This window comes from Muscardinus avellanarius (assembly GCF_963383645.1).
Source record: "Muscardinus avellanarius genome assembly, chromosome: 8".
NCBI classification, from domain to species: Eukaryota; Metazoa; Chordata; class Mammalia; order Rodentia; family Gliridae; genus Muscardinus; species Muscardinus avellanarius.
This window is the reverse complement of record NC_137794.1, coordinates 60,310,758-60,331,409: the sequence shown is the minus strand read 5'-3', so window position 1 is coordinate 60,331,409 and position 20,652 is coordinate 60,310,758. Positions and strand designations below refer to the sequence as shown.

General features: G+C 36.3%; 1 protein-coding gene across 3 annotated transcripts in view; it reads left to right on the top strand.

Moving 5' to 3' along the window:
* Positions 1–17,780, top strand: part of ATG5 (autophagy related 5) — a gene marked incomplete at both ends in the record, with an annotated part of 99,411 nt that extends 81,631 nt beyond the window's left edge. For 2 of the 3 annotated variants that reach the window (XM_080700206.1, XM_080700205.1), the window contains one exon: positions 2,423–2,495. In XM_080700206.1, the coding sequence (XP_080556332.1) occupies positions 2,423–2,495 (73 nt within the window). Of the gene's footprint in view, positions 1–2,422; positions 2,541–17,643 lie in introns of those variants that run through there. The other variant, XM_080700204.1, reaches the window with a different exon arrangement.
* Positions 17,781–20,652: the final 2,872 nt, after the last annotated feature.

The following is a 20,652-nucleotide window of genomic DNA, read 5'->3' as shown; positions in this document are numbered from 1 at the left end:
GGTTCAGTTCCCAGTAACTAACACACACACACACACACACACACACAAATATATACACACATATTTAAGATAATATATTATTTAAAATAATATTTATTATGTTATATATTTAAGACTTTTCACCACAGGAAGTGACGTGAAAGAGGCTAATGGAAAGCAGTGCTGTGTGTGAGCTGGAAAGAGGTAAAGTCGGCCTCTCACTTGTCATCCTGACTTTACCTCTTACCAGCTCACACACAGCACTGTTTTCCAAAAGCCTCTTCATGGCCTGAAAGAAAGCCGTAAGTGGGTGGTGGCCACTTTAAATTATTACTGCACAAGTCTTTTATCCCATTAAGATGTATGACTACAATGCACCAGTAAAAAAAATTTTATTATTTTTTTTTGGTGGTACTGGGGTTCCTGGAAGCTCTTCTACCTCCGGGCTACTTTATATTTTATTTGGAAACAGGGTCTCTTAAGCCAGCACGGCTGGCTTCGAACCTGTGCGATCCTCCTGTCTCTGCCTCCCAAGCGCGGGTATTACAAGCATGCACCACCAAGCCCGGCAAAAAAATTTTTTAAAGAAATAAATTATTACTGCAGTCCCTATTCATGGCTCTCCTCTCAACTCCCCCATAACCCTTATTATCTCTCTATAGTCAGTCACTTGACTGGGCTTGATAGTCTTTTTGTGTGTTGTGTTTTTGTGTGGTACTGGGCGTGGAACCCAGGGACCTTCTACCTCTGGGGTATCCTTCCAGACCTATTTTATACTTTATTTGGAAACAGGGTCTCACTAAGTTGCTGAGAGCCTCACTAAGTAGCTGAGGCTGGTTTTGAACCTGTTTGATCCTCCTGTCTTAGCTTCCCAAGCTCAGGGATTACAAGTGTGCGCCACCACGCCTGACTTGGGCTCAACTTGTGTGAAGAACTATGGCCATCTTAAACTGAAGAGATCAAGCTGTTTTTTTTTTTAATTCCTAAAGAATTCAATTAATGAAGTTAATTGAAGTATATTCAATGCATATTATTAAAAATTTAGTTATATTTATAGTTTATTTTTATCCCTGCTAGAAGTACTCATTTATATTATTAAAATATTATTTTAAGATTTATTAGATATCAGTTCAGTGTACAGATAGGAAAGGTTGCATACATGTTTACACATTTATTTTTCTTTTATTTTACTTTGTCAGCACTTAAAACTAGAGTGTGTGTGTGTGTGTGTGTGTGTGTGTGTGTGTGTGTGTGTTGGGATTGAGCCCAAAGGTATTTTACTTCGAGATACATCCCATCTCTATTTTATTTTTTGTTTTGAAACAAGTCTCACTAGGTTTCTAAGAGTACCACTAAGTTGCTAAGGCTGGTCTTGAACCTGTGATCTTACTCTCTCAGACTCCCAAGTACTAGGATTATGAGTATGCACTACCATGCTCAACTTAAAACTAGTTTTAAAAAGCCAAATCTATTATAACTGCTATTTCAAAGACATTGAGATATACCTTTGTAATTAAGACAACAGACCCCTGTCTTTTTAATGGCTTGGTGGGTTTTTTTCATACCTCCAAGCTGTACGCCCAGCCCTATTTTTATTAATTGATTGATTGATTGATTCATTCATTCATTCATTCATTGATTCATTCTTTCATTCATTTATTTTGCAGTACTGGGGATGGAAACCAGAATCATTCTACCTCCAAGCTACACCCCCAGTCCTATTTTTTTATTCTTTATTTTGAAACAGGGTCTCAATGAGTTGCAAAGGGCCTCATTAAGTAGCTCAGGCTGTCCGCGAATCTTCCTGTCTCAGCCTCCCAAATGCTGAGATTACAAGTGTGCACCACCAACCTCGGCTTATGGCTTGGTATTTGAAATCATATTTTTATGTAAGGCATTGCTTTATAATTGTTCATGATATTTTACTTCAGTAAGCATAAAATTAAAACTTACTATCTCTAGAAATAACAGTTGAAAAGGAAGAGTGGATGTTTTATTCTTTTTTTTTTTTTTTTCCGAGCTATACCCCTAGCCCTTTTTTTTTTATTCCTTATTTTGAAGAAAGAGCTCACTAAGTTGCGGAGGGCCTCACCAAGTAGTTAAGGCTGGCCTTGAACCTGTAATCCTCCTGTCCCAGCCTCTCAGGTACTGGGATTGCTAGAGTGCACCACCACACCTGGCTCTGACTGTATCTTTTTGTTTTGTATTATCTTGGTTTTTAATGCCTTGATTTTGTAAAGAATTGCTTGTTTCCTGAGGATTATGTTTACATGACTTTTAAATGTTAAATATGTTTCCCAGATACCACATCTGTGATGTTGTTTACTTCTGATTACACCATATCAGAAGATACCTAATGGCAACATAAAATTTATGATCTATTAATCTGTAATTAATAGCAAAAAGACTTAATTTCTTTGATTTTTTTTTAAATTTCAAATAGACAACGACTGAACGACCCTTCATTCAGAAGCTCTTTCGTCCTGTGGCTGCAGATGGACAGCTGCGTACACTAGGAGATCTCCTCAAAGAAGTGTGTCCTTCTGCAATTGCTCCCGAAGGTAATGTCATCGGCTGTATTTAAAAACGTTCATAGCCGGGCGTGGTGGCGTACGCTCGTAATCCCAGCACTTGGGAGGCTGAGATGGGTTCAAAGCCAGCCTCAGTTACTTAGTGAGGCTCTCAGCAACTTAGTGAAACCCTGTTTCCAAATAAAGTATAAAATAGGTCTGGGAGTATAGCCTGGGATAGAAAGCCCCTGGGTTCTATCCCCAGTACCACAAAATAAATAAATTAATTAATTAAAAACATTTCTTTTGTTTTTGTTTTAACGCCTTTTTTTACTAAAGTATAATAAGCCTTTTGCCTTTATACATAACACTGGTTATCTTTAGTAAGATATTTGATCATCTTGTAGTGGAAAGTAGCTTCTGCAGAAGCACCTATAACAGATCCGTTCTCTTTGGCAAAATAAAATAGTGTTTTAAAATTGCCTTCTTACCACATTTCTGGTGCTGTGGGTTTTTAATCTATAAATCTGTTTCTAGTAAGTGGTGAAAATGTAGAGAGAATTGTATGTCCCTTAACTGAAATGTTTGGGACTAAAAATGTTTAGATTTCAGACCTTTTTTTTTTTAATGTTAGAGTATTTGCGTAAATGTAATGAGATTTTTAGGGATAGGTCCCAAGATTAAACACAGAATTCATTTATGTTTCATACACCTATCTGCACAGCCTGGAGGTAATATTAATATGATTTTTTTTTTAGTTTGTGTGCATTTTGATTGTGAGCTATCAACATGCAGTTTGGTGTGGAATTTTCTATTTGTACTGTTATGTTGATGCTAAACATTTTAGGTTTAGGAGCATTTTGGATTTTCACATTAGGGTTCTTCAACTTACATAAGATATGCTACGGCTCTTTTCACCGAATCATTGCCTGGTTACTGAAAGACTTGTGATTGCAGCCTTATATTTGTTTGATTGTCATTCTGTTGTTGTTGTTGTTGTTGTTTTAAGGAGAAATTTTCAGTTTTAGCAAGTTCCATTAATGAGTTACATAGACTTATTTTTATATATAGATAAATACTTTTAAACTTGTTACTTTGTTCAGTGTGTGTGGTGGGGGGGTACTGTGGATTGAACTCAGTACATTCTACCTCTGAGTACACCCGCAACCCTATTTTATTTTTTATTTTGAAACCATCTAAGTTATGGAAGGACTCACTAAGTTGCTGAAGCTGGCTACAAACCTGTGACCCTCCTGTCTCATCCTCCCACTTCTGGGATTATAGGCATGTACCACCACACCCGTGTGCTTGCCTGTCCTGTCATTTCTGTGTATGTTCAGCACTTTTTTGTTTGTGTGTGTGTGGGGGGGTATGGAGATGGAACCTAGGGGCATTCAATCTCTGAGCTACATCCCTAGCCCTTTTTTATTCTTTATTTTGAAACAGGGTCTCACTAAGTTGTGGAGGGCCTCACTACATAGCTGAGGCTGTCCACAAACTGCTGTCCTCTGGTCTCAGCCTCCCAAATGCTGGGATTATAACTTAGTGGGACCCTGTTTCAAAAGAAAGAATAAAAAGTAAGTCTGGGGGTGTAGCTCAGAGGTAGAATGGCCCTGGTTTCAATTCCCAGTACCACAAAAAAAAAAAAAGAAAGAAAGAAAGAAAGAAAAAAGAAACAAAGAAAAAGAAAGCAACCTGCTAAACTTTTCTGAAGGAATTGTACCATTTTACAGCCTCACCAGCAATGTATGAGGATTCTAGTTTTCTCACACCTTCACCAACACATACTGCTTTTGTTGTTGTTTTTATTATAGCCGTCCTAGTAGTTGTATAGTGGTATCTCAGTGGTTTAAATTTTTATTTTTCTGTTCACTAATTGTGTTCTGTGTTTTTTAATGTGCTTATAATAATTTGTGGATACTCCATTTAAATCCTTTTTTTTCTTTTGGTATGGCAGTTGAACCCAGAGCATTCTACCTCTGAAATGACTCCTGAAACAGGGTCTTTCTGAGTTGCTGAGGCTGACTTTGAATCTGTGATCCTTCTGTCTCTGCCTCCCTGGTACTGGGATTACAGGTGTGCACCACCACACTTGGCCTGACCTTTTTTTTCTTTAATTACTGAGTTTTGAGGCTTATTTACATAGACTGGATAAAAGTTCTTTATCAGGCGTGTGTGTGTGTGTGTGTGTGTGTGTGTGTGTGTGTGTGTGTGTGTGTGTGTTACTGGGGATTGAACCCATGAGCATTCTACTTCTAAGCTACAACTCAGCCCTATTTTTAATTGTTATTTTTGAAATAGGGTCTCCCTAAGGTTGATGAGTCTCAGTACTTGGTAAGGCTGCCCTCCAACCTGCAACCTTCCTGTCAGCCTCCCAATTAGAGGTATTGCAGGCTTGTGCCTCCACATCCAGCTTGCTTGCTTTGTAGGTTTTTTCCAAATCTGTGACTTGTATTTGTATTTTCTTTTTATTTAATGACAGTGATCTGATTTACCAAGTTTTTAAAAAGGTTGTTTATTTTTTTAAAAAAATTATAATAGATAATATAATTTCAAAATAAAAAATGCATATATATCAAGGAATTTAGTGAAAAATTTCTATACCAGATTTTAGCAGAGCCCCTCCCAGAAACCATCAGTATTGCCATTTTCCTGCTTAGGTTTATTTTTTAATTCAGATAAAATAAATTTGGGGAAACTTACATTGATTCAGAAATAATCTTACTGCTCTAGTTTATTTTCTTTGTTGCAAGGGGGTTTGTTTTAATCTGCTTTATGTCTATTTTGCCATATTATCAAGGATTTTGAAATATAAACCAGTTTTTCCCATTTGAAGTATGGTTAAGAGATTAATCATTGTTACCCCTGATGGAGATGACACCCATAATTCTGACCTGTCCACAGCAGCATTGGCTTTCAGTTACTTAGGCCTTTTCTTTTTTAACTACTTTATAGTGATATTTTAAAGAACTTTAGGGAAAAATGCTTTTAGTAAGAGTAGTTAAAGTTTGAGCTAAAGTTTAATATTTCAGTGCTACCTTGTTATATTTTCTGGTAATCTGTTTTCATACATGGGTCATTTTAAACTTATTTCTGTATAAAAGCCTTGATGATTGAATGAGAAGGTCAGAGTGAAATTCAAAACGTTGGAAGAAAAATGTTCTGTATCCTTGACTAGCAATACAGTTGTGAGCATACATAGAATGATCTGTATTTTGATAATGTGGGTAGAAGGGGTTCTTTCTTGGTTTGTTTCTGTTGTATTTGTAAAAAGAAAATTATTATTATTATTATTATTTTTTTTACGCCTGGCTATTCATTTTTTTTAATCTAGGAAATAAGACTTAACTTGAAATTTTATTTTTTAAGCACAAATCTATTATTTCAATTCATTTTCTATTTCACAGTTGCCAATTCCTAGATGTTAACTTTGGTTGAGAAGAGGAAACTTAACAGAGAAGAGTGGGAAGAAATTATTAGTTAAATGTTAATTTTGTATTTTATATCCTTAAAGAGTCATATACCTGTAGAACCTTCAAGTTAATTTAGTTCAGTCTCCTAATTTTTTAGACCATTGGCCATCTTAATTGAAGAACTATGTTTAAAACCCAGAGCTTGACCTTCTTGACTATTGGTTTTACACTATGTGGTTGTCATTTGTGTGTGTGTATATATATATATAATCTTTTAATTTAGTTTAAAATATTCTGGAATGTTTGCTCTTTCTTCTTTGTATGATTTTATTGAATACCTAATTTTTTACATACTATCTTTTCTTGGGATGACCTTAGGAACCTAAACTTCTACTGTGTTTGTTCTGATAGCTTGTCTTTGTCGTAGGGATTGAGCCCAGGGCACTCTTCCTCTAAGCTACACCCTCAGCTTTGTTTGTTTGTTTGTTTGTTTGTTTGTTTGTTTGTTTTGCAACAAGGTCTTACTAGGTTGCTGAGTCTGGTCTCCAGCTAGCAGTCCTCCTGTGCCATCCTCCAGGCCCTGGGGCTGTCTGTAGTGTGCCCCTGTGCCTAGCTGCCTTGAATTATTTAAAGAGGGGCAGCGAGATGGACAGCTTTAATCTACAACCTGCCATTTAGACTATGTAAGATACTTTCAATGGGTATCTTTATATAGCAGAATTCTCCCCACTCGGTGTAAAATGCTTAATCCTGAAGCATTCATACTTCATTGAAATGACATAAATCTTACACCTTTGAGGTGTTTTGATGATATATTTTATACCAATGCAACATATCTCTTATACTTATTTCTTTAGACAAACCTTTTTTTGCTTCTTCCTTTTGTCACAGTTTTTGTTTTGAGGTATTTGTTTGTTATTGAGGATTGAATACTGAGAATTAAGCCCAGGGGAGTCTACCTTTGAGTTATACTGCATTCCTTCTTTATATTTTATTCTGAAACAGGATCTCATGAGTTGCTGAAGCTGGCCTTGAATCTGTGGTCCTCCTTGAGACAGGAGGATCCTGTCTTTTTTTTTTTTTTTTAAACTGGGATTCCAGATGTGTGCCACACACCTATTTGTGTAGTTTATTTTTTGTAAAATAATTGACAATTAAAAATCTGTGGAAGCCAGGTGTGGTGGCACACACTTGTAATCCCAGCATTTGGGAGAATGAGACAGGAAGATTGCGGTTCGCGGACAACCTCAGCTACTTAGTGAGGCCCTTTGCAACTCAGTGAGACCCTGTTTCAAAGTAAAGAATAAAAAATAGGGCTGGAGGTGTAGCTCAGAGGTAAAATATCCCTGGGTTCTATACCCAGTACCACAAAAATAAAAATAAATAAATAAATTGTGGTGGATACCAAAAGTACCAAAGTCACTGTTTCAGTTAAGAACTGTTTGCTATCGTTCAGTACACCTGTATTATTGTCAAGCAAGTATGAAGCACTTTGCATACCTGCAGCCTACCTGAAAGCGAAAGACTTTAAAAACTAGACATGTATGGATAAGAACTGGCAATCATTACAAGATAAAAGAGAAAGTACTCATAAAAGTTATGTGGCACCATTGTCTACTTCTGCCTACAAGAAATGATTCAAGCATGAAGGAATTTTTTCTTATTTCATCACATGAAAGTAGAATGTACTCATATTTATGAAGACGTGCTTTAGGTCATTGCTTTTATGGAGTAACTCATGATGAGCTGCCTTCTGTGTTTCTTTCTTTTGATTCGTAAGTGGCTAGGTGAGTTAGCCAAGTTAGAGGTAACAGGAAATAACCAAAGGTGAGCTCAGGTAAACTGTTTTTGTGGTTTCAGCTGTAGTTAAAATGACCCAGAGACATAAGCCTCTGTCACAGACCTGAGGCAAAATATTTCTTTTGTTCATTAAGAAAAAACATACATAACAAAAATTAAAAATCATCGTACCTAGTTTTTACTTTAGAGAACACAAAAAGGTCTGTAAGCTTTGCCCAGTCATACTTCCTTTCCCAGACTTTTTTAATATAAAGTATAAAAGTCTGGTAAGCTAGGGTTACAATACAAATGTTTGTTTTCACTTTTTGAATTTATTTCACAGTTCCACTGGTCAGTTCTCTGAATGTTGGGCTGTTTTTAATGTATGATATTGTATACAAGTGGAGCACCTGTAGAAAGAGCTTGCATTCCACTGCAAGCTAGTAAAGATGCTTTGCCTTTCTCCCACCAAGAAATACACTCCTGTAGCCACTTAGCTTTCTCTTTTCCCTATTTGCTTTGCTTCCTGAGAATTTATTCATACCTTGATACTTTCCCATTTACCTTTTTTTTTTTTTATGGTAGTGGGGGTGGAACCCAGAGACTTTCTACCTCCAGGCTATACTCCCGGACCTATTTTATATTTTATTTGGAAACAGGGTCTCACTAAGTAGCTGAGGCTGGCTTCAAACTGTGCGATCCTCCTGCCTCAGCCTCCAGGTGTGAGATGACAAATGTGCGCCACCACGCCCGGCTCCCATTTACCTTTATCTTTTGGTTTTCATTCAGTACTCTAGATTTTGTTTATGTATCAGTCATTTATCTTTGTATTGTATATATTAGGTAATGTCCCTGGGGACACAAGGATGTGTAAGATATAGTATAGTCTCTGCTCTTAAGCTTTTGTTTTGGTCTAGTTGGAGTAGACAAAGCATATTAGGAATCACCAAGAAATTCCCTTTTATCAATTCTGAGGGACAAACACTGGCTTATGTCCTAAACAGAAGACAAGCAGAATTTGACCAATGAAAGGAGGAGGGGGAATGAAACACATATGCTCCAGTTCTCTGAGGAATCCCTCACCAGCTCCCAGCTGCTGGTTGCTGTGGGTGATACATGATCTAATGCGCTGTTTGCTGAAGGAGTGATGCTTTCCTGCCTTTTTCCCATTTGTGTGTATGAAGGTTTTGGTAAGATCAGAAACAATCAAAAGGCACCGAGGAACTAAGTGAAATTGAGGCTGGGAAATTAGAATATCCATTTAGGCAGTTTAACTTAAAATTTATATTACTGTATTTTTAGTATGCTTTTATGAGAAACCACAAAATTATTGTTACAAGTAAAGTATAGCATATTCTTGTTTTATCCTTTGCTCTATATGATTGGATTGTTAACATAATCCAATTAGCTTTTGTGATGCTTTTTTCACATACAAGTGGGATAAAACATCTAAGTCTCATAATGACTATAGAAGGTAGATCTTTCAAGTGTTTGGACAAAATTAAAGCTGGTTGGTTGAATAATTTGAGGTTGAAACCTGCAGTAGTCACAGTGAAATCCATAATGACATTGCCCACAGAAAAATGGGCATTTCAGTTTGCAAACTCAAGCTGCAGTCCCCAGACCTGTTCAGATAGAAGGTTTAAGAGTAAGATAATGATGTTGTGTAATTTCAGTAATTCTTTCTGTACACACCTTTGCAATTTGAGTTAGAACAAACTACTGTTTTCCTATACATTTCATATAGTTTGAATTGGGAAATCAGTTTTTTTATGGATTCAGAATTCTTATTTTGTAAAATAATGTTTCCTTTTACCATCTCACAGGTTGGTATTAGAGTTTAAATGAACCAAGAGTATTTTTGCCATTAGTCTTCACAGTCTTGTATTTTTCCAGGGTTTCACAAATGATCTATATATTTTTGTTTGTTTCTTATAGCTTAGTTAATTTTTTTACAAATAAAAGAATTTTACTTGTGAAATTTACAAAGTCAGGTTATAAAGAAGTCCTTCTGTTTTTGTTTGTTCATAATTCCATTATGCAGACGAGTGCAAGTTAATGTTTTGCCTGTAGTCAGAAGATATGAATATATGATGAACTCCTAATGTAAGCAAGTATTTCAGCTGCTTCTAAAGATAGAATGTATAAGAACTCTATGCTACTGATTTAATTTTTTAGATTAACTTCTGAACATGGCTTAAATACCATAACTCTGGTAAGGAAGAAAGAAGCTTATTTGGTAAAGCATCTCCAGTGTCACTACCTCTCCTTCAGCCAGCTTAATTATCATCATATAACTTGTTAAATTTTATTAAAAACTCTTTAAGCCAAGCAAGAAGCCCATACATAGATTATAACATGCTGTTGGTGCTAAGGGAAGTTTTTCATGAGGAAGACTATAGATAGCTGGTCACTCACTTTTTCAGTGTTGGAGCTATTCACAAATAACCCTGAAAGGTCCATTTATGACTTCACTAGATAATGTGGGCCTAACACTTAGAACTAGATCACTCGGCTATAGTGAGCTCTTCCTAGCTCTTATCATTCTCCTTTCCTCGTTGCTAGACCTATTTTATTAAGGAAATGGTATTCTTGTGAATTCTTAAGTTTGCAACTATAGCCCTTTATAAGAAAGGGTCCACTAAAGTCATGTTTCAGTCTTTTAGTTTAGCTTATACTTGTCATTATATTTTCTCTTATTAAAATTACCACAAATTCTGCATTTAAATGAGTCAAGTTCTTTGCCTTGGTCACTTCATTCACCCTCTACCTCTGTGCTTTGTACGCACTGGCACCATTAACTAATGTTGGTGATACTGAATCTTTTATGTCAAAGTCCATTTACATATATCTTTTCTAAATCAAAGAAATAGAACTGATTATTTTCATTCTCCATTAGTAGAGATAAGATTGCCAGACCCAACAAAAGAGTCCTCTGATTTCCCCTCAATTACTGTTTCCTATCTTAATTTCAAAAAGCTAAATGAATTAACTTGACTTTCCCAAAAGCAGGAAATAGACCTTTACACAAGTATTTCATTTTTAGCACTAGAAAAAACAAAATTCCCTTGCCAAAATAACAACATATGTAGACAAAAGCAAGTCATGAGCCAGGTGCAGTGATGCCCACCTGTAAACACATTACTTTAGAGGCTGAAAGGAGGATTGCAGGTTTAGTAACTTAGCAAGACCCTTTTCAAATTTTTAAATAAATAAAAAATGTCAGCTTTGTAGCTCCGGTAGTGATTCAGTCCCCAGTACAAAATAAAGTAAAAGGCTAACTGTGCCTTTCTTAAAACGAATATGTGCGACTTCAGTCTGGCCACGTGTAAACAGTGCAGTGGCCAGGCATGGTGCCCATGCCTGTAGTCCCAGCTACTTGTGAAGCTGAAGCAGGGGATAACAAGTTTATGTCCAGCCTAGGAAACTTAGTGAGACCCTGTCTGAAAAATAAGAAAAGGGCTGGGATCTAGCTTGGTAGTAGACAGCTTGCCTGGCCTGTGCCAGAAAAGTAAAACAAAGCAAAAACACAAAATAAAATTACTGCAAATAAAAAAGTCAGCATTGTGCTATTGTACAATTAAAGTTTGTCAAATAGTAATGGTCTCTATCACCCCTCAACTAGGATTACTAGGGCATTTTATGAAAGCAAAAAAAAATTGAGCTTGTTTTTTTGAAGTTTTATTCATTTATTTTAGTGAACAACACTTTGCATCTAACTTTATTTTTGCATTGTCGGGAAGCTTAATGGTTTTTATAAAACCACTAAAATGGTTTTATAATCACTTAATTTAACTTCTTTCCATAATAGCTAATTCTATGGGCTTAAAACCTGGGGGGGTGGGGGTTATGTCCTTCTTACTAAGAAATACAGTGATTATTAGCAAAAGTCAATGAAATAATTAGCGGGACATGTTTAGAAATTGTTTTTTGAAGTGTTGAGAGCCAAGACTGGAAATATTTTGGGGAGAAATAAAATTTTATACAGGAAGAAGGGTATGTGGAATATATTTACTAGGATACATGTTCATTAAGACCCGCTGGACTGCTGAGTGAGTGTAGATCCGGAAGAGGTTAATGTAAGTATTTTTAAATGGGTTGTAGCTCTCGATAAGCAGCCCTCTCCTTCTGTCTGTGATCATGGGATAAAAGCTATGAGCTTGTAGATGTTCATTTTTACTGCTACATCATGTAGTGTGCTCTTAAGATTGAGATCTCATTCCCCAGGAAGCATTTCTGTCTAAGATTAATTGCCCTTTTAAATTCAGTGTTTGATGTATTCCTTTGGCTATATCCTGGCTGGGTTTAACCCCCTTTGACCTGACCTCTCTGACTATTACCGCCGTGGCTGAGTCAGACCCTTCAGCATGATGTATGCACTTCAGATTTCAGCCTGTGGTTTTTCATGTTGATGGATTCAATTAGTTGGCATTTTACTAATGAACATATCAGAGGTCGAAGAATTTGTCAGAACAGAATTGTTTAGGCTGTTGTAATAAAAAAAAAGTTTGTCTCTTTGTTTAGAACTTTTTTAAAGTATTAAGTATTTTTCTGAAGTTTTCTAGTTTTCTTCTAAATTATAAAATAAGAATCTGATGCCACATGCTAAACACAGTGGTTCACACCATTTGACTAGATTTCTGGTTTTCCATATTTACAGGTATGAACTTTAAGAGAAATTATTAAACTGAAATTGTTATTAAAAAAGCTTTTACTCCTTGAAGATATATTAATTTCTTTAGCTTCATTTAAGTTTAAAGTATTTGTTAATATATTTATTAATAAGAAGGAAATTCAAGCATGTCACCGGAATCTCAAGTAACTTGTTTTTAAAGACCTTTAGGTTATTGTTTTGTTGAAATTGGCTTAGAAATTAGGGTGGGATGAGGAAGCTTATGAGCCATTTGTAGTGGAGATCTCTGACAGGTAGATCACCACATTATGTAAGTTCTTAAATAATAATGTATGTAAAAATGTATGTCATAAAGAGTTTGAAAGGGTTTTTTTCTTTCTTGAATATTTTCATTCTTTTTTAAGCCAAACTTAAAGCATAACCACACAACATTAGGGCTCATATGACTTAAAGGTAATGTGTTGTGCTGAATTTATATGTTGAGAGCACTATTAAATTAATCCAGGGATTTTACATTGCTTTTAAGATGTTTCAAATGTATTTAATTTGTATAATAATTGAGTCAGGGTTTTTGTTATCTTTTGTTTAATGGGACTGAATAATTCAGAGTATATATTGTCTGGAGGCCAAATTCTTATAGCGCTTTACATGCCAATCACATAATTGAATGTATGGTTTTATGCATTGTTTGATATATCTAGTGCTAAAAGAAGTTAGTCATATAACTTTGAGTATTGAAAGAAAATCATAGACTGCTTTTTTTTTTAACTAAACCATGACCTTTTACAAATTTGTCTTCTGTCTTCATTTCCTTTATAAGTAATATTTTTCACCCCCTGGAATGGATGGAGAAGAGAGTCACGCACTTTATTGAATAGCTGCTATGCCTAAGCCCTGTCTAGCTTCCCCTGGGTGTTTTGCTAAAATACCCCTGCAGCCAGGAAGATTAGAATTCTTTATCTGTACTATACAATGAGGAACTGGAGACTCAGGTTTAAGTGAGTTGCCCAAGAGCTCAAAACTGGTAAATTTTGATGACTAGAAGTCTGTAACAAATATTTTTCATTTATACAATATTCTCATATATATTATATCATATATATGTATATATATTTTATGTAATTATAAAAGAGTCAGATACCAATAACTGGGAGACCTGTAAGTGATCTGCTACCTGAAACCAGAGGTTTACACTCTGATCCAATGGATTATATCAGAAGGGACATAAATTCTAAACCAGCAAAGGGGACTTGGGAAATAATCTCAATCCCATATCATCCAAAATCTTCAGAGTTTCTACATAAAATTTTGAAGAACAATTCTACCCAGTATTATCATAAAATTGATTCTAGAGAATATTTAAAACCACTTTAAGCCAGGTGTGAATATTTAAAACCACTTTAAGCCAGGTGTGGCGTCACATGCTTATCATCCCAGTACTTGGAAGGAGGATTACAGATTCATGGTCAGCTTCAGCAATTTAGTGAGGCCCTATTGCAAAATAAAAGAATAAAATAGGGCTGGGGGTGTAGCTCAGAGTTAGAATGTCCCGGGGTTCCATTTTCAGTGCCACCAAAAAACACAGATACACTTTATTCCAGAGATTGATTCAGAAGGTCTGAAGAGGCTCCTCCCACTTATATAAGATGTTGCCATTGTTTAGAGTTCATGATTGTCTTAATGACATGCTTAACCAGTGTGATATACTTCCTGTGAGTTAATTTCCTGACTTTTATTTTTTACATATGTAATTCTAGCGCTCTTATAAAACCAAGGTATATCTAAGTCTACTCTTTATAATATGAAAGACAATTCTAAAATAGTTTAAAGTAAATGCTGGTTTTAAAAAGTACTATGGTGAAGTTCTATAAAATAATTTATACTCAAAATTGTCAAGACATACAAATTAAAGAAGTTGCAAATTAAAGAAGTGTAGTGACATAAAATTTAATGCAGTGTATGAATGTGTGAATTGCCCCCAAATTCCTATTATGGGAATAATTTTTCATAAATTAGTCTCATATTCAGCTCAAGCAGCCTATACAGACCAAGACCGTATTGAGCTAGATCTTAGACTAAAGAAAAATATATCATTGGGATAGTAGATGGATTTGAATATGTACTACCTAATTATATCACTTCTTAATTTTGATAACTTTGGTTATATAAAAGAATGTCTATTAAAGCAGGGCATGGTGGCTCACCCTTGTAATCCCTGCGCTTGGGAGGCGGAGACAGGAGGATCACGCAGGTTTGAAGCCAGCTGCGCTGGCTTAAGAGACCCTGTTTCCAAAAATAAAATAGGTCTGGAAGTGTAGCCTGGAGGCAGAAGGGCTTCCAGGAACACCAGTAGCACCAAAAAAAAAAAAAAAGTCTATTAGAAAATATCCTATACATTTAAAATTATACCAAAACCAGTTACCCCTAAAAAGTGACATATATGAATGTTAATATGCAGTTAGTTCACTTAATCAGTGTTTAAAATGCTTCCTTAATTTAAAGCTTTAAGTTAACTTTTTAAAAAATTTGAGTGGGGCATGTCTGTATTCCCAGAACTTTAGGAGGCTGAGGCAGTAAGATTGCAAGCTCAAGGCCAGCCTGGGCAGCTTTGTGAGAACCTGTCTCAAAGTAAAAAGGGCTATGGGATGTAACAAAGGGTGGTAAAGCACCCAGGGTTCAACCTCCAGTGCTGCAAACAAAAAGTACAATGAGTGCTTGGGACATAGCTTGGTGGTAGCACTTGCCTAGCTGATATAACCTCTGGGTTAGATTCCTGCACCTTCTAGCACAGTATTTTGGATATTGAGTTGTGACTTTTCTCTTCTGCTGTTTCAGAGGACCCAAAGGTGACTCTGGCTAAAGAAGAAACTTTACACATAAAGAACTTTTACTCTTACACCACTACTCTTTCATCATTTGACTCAGTGCTAAGTAGGAGGAAGATTCTGAGAATTTTAAAATAGTTCAAAGAAATATAATATGAATATGAAGATAACTATACCGGAAAAGTTTTCAAATATTCTAGGAAAGATTTAATACTGTAAAACTTTGGCAACCTACAAAGAACGCATCGTTCCAGATAACTAAGGGCTTATCCATGTGAATACCAACATTTAAAAAGTCTTCCCTGAGCCAGGTGTGGCACACACTTATAATCCCAGCGCTTGGGAGGCTGAGACAGGAGGATTGCACCGGTTCAAAGCCAGCCTCAGCTACTTAGTGAGGCTCTCAGCAATTTAGTGAGACTCTGTTTCTAAATAAAATATAAGATAGGTCGGGGATGTAGCCCAAAGGTAGAAGACCCCTGTTGGGATTACAAGTGTACATCATCACGCCTGGCTCCAAAACAATTTTTTAGACTAGCTACATTAAAAGGTGAGATCTTTTTATAAAATTATATTAAACTATGACAGTGTTTGGGGTTTGTTTGGGTTTTTTTTACTTGGTTATCTTTAGAATTGGTAGTATATTTGTCAGTTCATTTTTTTGTCAAGTCAACTCTGTTGTGTTTTTGTACACTCTTATCTGTCACCTCCCAGGGCTGTGCTGTCTCTAATAGGAAGTCTAAATATTTCCTTAAAAGGATATTGATTTAGGTGCCAGCCAAGCAATTATCAGACATCATCAGCCTATTTTGCCCAGATCTAAGAGCACTTGGGATTGGAAAGTCATTTTGCAAAGAGCAGAAGTAGAAAGTAGGGTATTCCCTTGCTACAGTCCCATGGATTGCTCCTTAGTTGTTGTCACCTAGCTCCATGAAGCTGAGAGGTTTGAGTTGTGTTTTGAAGAGACCTTCAGGGAGACCTATCAAGAGTCAATCAAAGGAATAATTCATGTGAAGGTTCTTAGTCTTTTTTTTTTCTTCATTAAAGAAGGCTGGTTTTTGCTTTCTTTATTATGCTGTAACTGAGAGGGAGTGCTTCTGTGTACTCTACAGGTTGTCAATAGGTCATACCAAACTCAGGAAAAACAAGTTAATCTTAAATCTAAGTGGGGACAAAATTTGAATTTAAAAGTGTGAATTGGCCAGGCGTGGTGGCGCACGCTTTTAATCCCAGCGCTTGGGAGGCTGAGACAGGAGGATCGCCCAGGTTCGAAGCCAGCCTCAGCTACTGAGTGAGGCTCTCAGCAACCTAGTGAGACCCTGTTTCCAAATAAAGTATAAAAAAGGTCTAGGAGTATAGCCTGGCAGTAAAAAGCCTCTGGGTTTCACCCCTAGTACCACCAAAAAATAATAAATAAAATAAAAGAATAAACTGCAGCATTTTTTAGTTAGTGAATGTATATTAATAAAAATTGGGTTTTATAACTCTTAAAACAGGAATCTCCAATTCAGACTCTTAGATCCTACTGATTAACACTTTAAATGTTTTTCCAGTATTTTCTCTAACACTTTTGAGATATACTCGGACACTTTACTGAAAATCAACCCAAACTTCCATCTGTTTTATTAAATATGTACTCAAATACTGATCTGATTCTTATTGGCCCCACACACTCCCAGTTCTGTTTTCTTTTTTTATTTTGAAACAGGGTTTTGCTTAGTTAATGAGAGTCTCACTGCTTGTTGAGGCTGTCCTCAAAACTGTGGTCCTCCTGTCTCAGCCTCCCAGGTACTGGTATTACAGGTGAGCACCATCACACCCAGCTCTTGATGATTTCTAATCACATTTTTGTTTTATATTTTTAAAATATGTGTGAGCTGGGCATGGTGGCTCATGCTTGTAATCCCAGTACTGGGGAGGCTGACACAGGACGGTTGCAAGTTGGATGCAGCCTCAGCAACTTAATGAGGCCATCTACAACTTAGTGAGACCCTGTTTTAAACTTGAAGAATCGGAGGTAGAATGCTCCTGGGTTCTATTCCTTGGGTTCTATTCCCAGTACCCCCCCCCCACAAACCAAATAAATAAATAAAAATACATGTGGGCTTATTCCATGTATTTGTCATTTTTAGTAGCCATATAGTATAGTTTTTAATGTGTAACTGCAATGATTTTGGTCAATTGGTATATTGGGCTGTTTTTGCCACTGTAGTTTCATTAACATCAATCTTAGGTAAGCACAGTAATTAAGAAAGAATAAATACTTTCACATATAGCAACAGAATTTTTATCAGAATTCATTGTAGACCTCAGGTTTCTGTTTTGGATGATACATATTGCGACATTTGAACTTTCTCCATGTCTGCATTTTCTGTTCAGGGGACAAAACAGGTTTTAAAAATCCCTTTAATTCACTAAGGATTCTGAAAAGGCAGCAGATTTTTTTTTTTTCTTTAGCAGTTTTGACTCCTATTAATTATTGTTGAATTTCTTTCTTGGAATAGATGGGGAGAAAAAGAATCAAGTGATGATTCATGGAATTGAGCCGATGTTGGAAACACCTCTGCAGTGGCTAAGTGAACATCTGAGCTATCCAGATAACTTTCTTCATATTAGCATCATCCCCCAACCAACAGATTGAAGGACCACCTCCTGGGCTGGATGGAATTACCCTGAAACAGGATTTATCAGAGCATGCCACCTTTTGCTTCAGTTCAGTTTGGTGGAGGCAACCTGACCAGAAACACTTTGCTTCTGCAAGCCAAGCAGGAGAAGATCCCTTGCCAGATAAGGCCATTGGGCTGGTCTTGCTTTGTATCACCACAGCTTTCCTCCACTGCCGTCATTGAGCCTCAGCCTCGACGTGAAAGGCTTGGAGGACCGCGGCAAGTCTTCTGTTTTCTTGTAAAATAGAATGAAGCTGAAACCTCTGGCCTAAGAAGACAATGGAAATATGTGCCACTCAGTTTGTGTTTCTGCTTAACAATAAACAGGGGTATTTCCTAAGGTGACCGTGGTTGAACTTTAGCTCGAGAGAGTGGAAACATTGGTTGAATTTTCAAGAGAATTAGACTTAAGAAAGTAAAAGAGAAATTCTGTTATCAATAACTTGCAGTAACTTTTTTTGTAAAAGATCAAATTACAGTAAACCCATCTTTCCTTAATGAAAATTTCCTATGTTTACAGTCTGTCTATTGGTATGCAAACAATCTTGTACTTTGATAATGAACAGTGAGAGATTTTTAAATAAAGCCTCTAAATATGTTTGTCATTTAATAACATACAGTTTTGCCACTTTTCAAGAACTTTCTGACTCACAGTAGATCATTTTTATTCTGTGTTACCAATTATCATTGGCATGGGTGGATATAGGGCATAGGATAATTTGTCTCAGGAGCTACCATAGAATTTATTGCCTATTTTTAAATCTATGTTCTCTATACACTAAAGCTATAATGTTAACTGTTTATCACTGTAAACCTGTCAAATCATAGTATGCTAAGCATCTATATATGATAATTTCCAAGCTCATGTTTTTCATTGGCTCCAGGACGAATATTTCACTGTGGTCCCCTGGCAGCCAGTCTTTGAAGTCTGAAGATTGCCTATCTCCAAACTTCAGTAGCTTTTCCTTAACTTTACCAAAAATATCCAGAGGTTACTGGAGTTCTTATCCACTATAAGGAAGGTATGCTGCACTTTATTATAGGCTGCTGGAATTCTACCGGCTGAACGTATCTGTGCATTACAGTCGACTTCTTGTGAGTTATCTTGCTCTCCATACTGAATGTCAGCCCATCTGAGTGTGCTACAAGACTGGTAGTATCATACAGTAATGGTTTTAGATTCCACAATAAAAATGAATGCTTTTCTTATAAAAAAATTATTTGAATGTTTAAGTGAGATCCTGCTAGTGCTCGTTGCTTTTTTCTTTTTCCTTTTGTGATTTTCACTGACTTAGAGCAAATCTATTCACAGAATGAGATAAAGTTGGCCAAAGATCAAGTGTCATAGAGTAGAAATAATAAGGGACAGTGAAAAAGAATAACGGTACCAATCACAGAAATGCAGAAGTAGAAAAAAATGGCCAAGATAAATAAAAAGCGCCATTTTAATAGAGGTAGGAAAAAATAGCAATGTTTTGAGTTACATAAGGAAAAAAATCCACTGATTTGTATTTTTGCAAAGGAGGTTGGCCTGAATATGATTGTTCACGTTAAAAGGTGTTTATCTCTTCGGTGTGGGGATTTTCCCCCTCTATGTTTTGGCAGGCTGAAGTGAGCTTCACAGCAGAGGAATCACAGTGTCAGGGAGCGCCCAGCTGTGGTGAGGTGTGGCAAGAATGGAAAGCCACAGGAGTTTTCCACACCTGAGGCCGGCGTGAGGAGTCTGCAGTGCACACAAGAGCTGCCAGCCTCACATCCACATTTGAAAGTGAATTTCCTCTAGCCGTTGCCCATTTTTCTTTACTCGTTTGTTATGACACCAACATCCTAGCATTACTCTTCTTTTGTAATCCCAGGTAAGTCCAGCCTCCAGTGCCCTAGAGGAAGAATAAAATCAGAAATGAGTGCTGGCCTAAATAATCTATTTTCCTTTTTATTTAAATATTTAAATTTTATGGTTTATTAAAAAAATAATTGAATGTTGTGTCTGTATTTCTTGAAGTTACAAGTGAATTTTGTATAAAATAAGTTAACCATTGGGCAATAATTAAAGTTTCTGTAATCTTAAACCTGTCATTAAAGTTTCTCAGGGATATAAGAAGGATGAGGGATAAAGAGACATCTAAAAGAATAGAAGAGGACCACAGATCTCAATAAGCTTGCTTCAGTAATCCTGGGGAAGAGTGACCTTGACCCCCTTTGGAAAAATGTTTATTATAATTATGATATTGTTAACTAGGAAGGAATAGAATTAAGCTAAGTAATTTATTGCTTATTCTTCATAATGTTAATTTTTTTTAGATGATCTCAGTTCTGACCATAGATAGGAGTTGGATTAAATTGATAAGCACCCTCATTTCTTTTCTTTCTTTCTTTTGTTTTTTTCAGTACTGGACATTGAAATCAGGGGCATTCTGCCTCCGAGCTACAACCCCAGCCCTTTTTTTTTTCTTTTTCTTTTTGAAGTTTCACTAAGTGGCTGAGGTTGGCCACGAACCTGAGATCCTTCTGTCTCAGCCTCCCAAGTACTGGGTCTTTTGTATCTTAGATACTTGCAGTAAACCTGTTTATAGTTCAACAAAGTTGACCTAACAATCTGAGTATGAGAAGAATCAATCCATCTATTAAATAAATATGTTAGTCTATGTTTATTATCTCAGAACCTAAATTGATCATTTTCCAAGATAACAATATACAAGATTTAACATTAAGTGATAGTAACTTTTGTGGGGGGGCGTACTGGGCATTGAACCCAGGGGAACTCTACCTCTGAGCTACTACATCCCAGCCCTATTTAATTTTTATTTTGAAACAGGGTCTCTCTAGGTTGATGAGTCTGTCTCACTA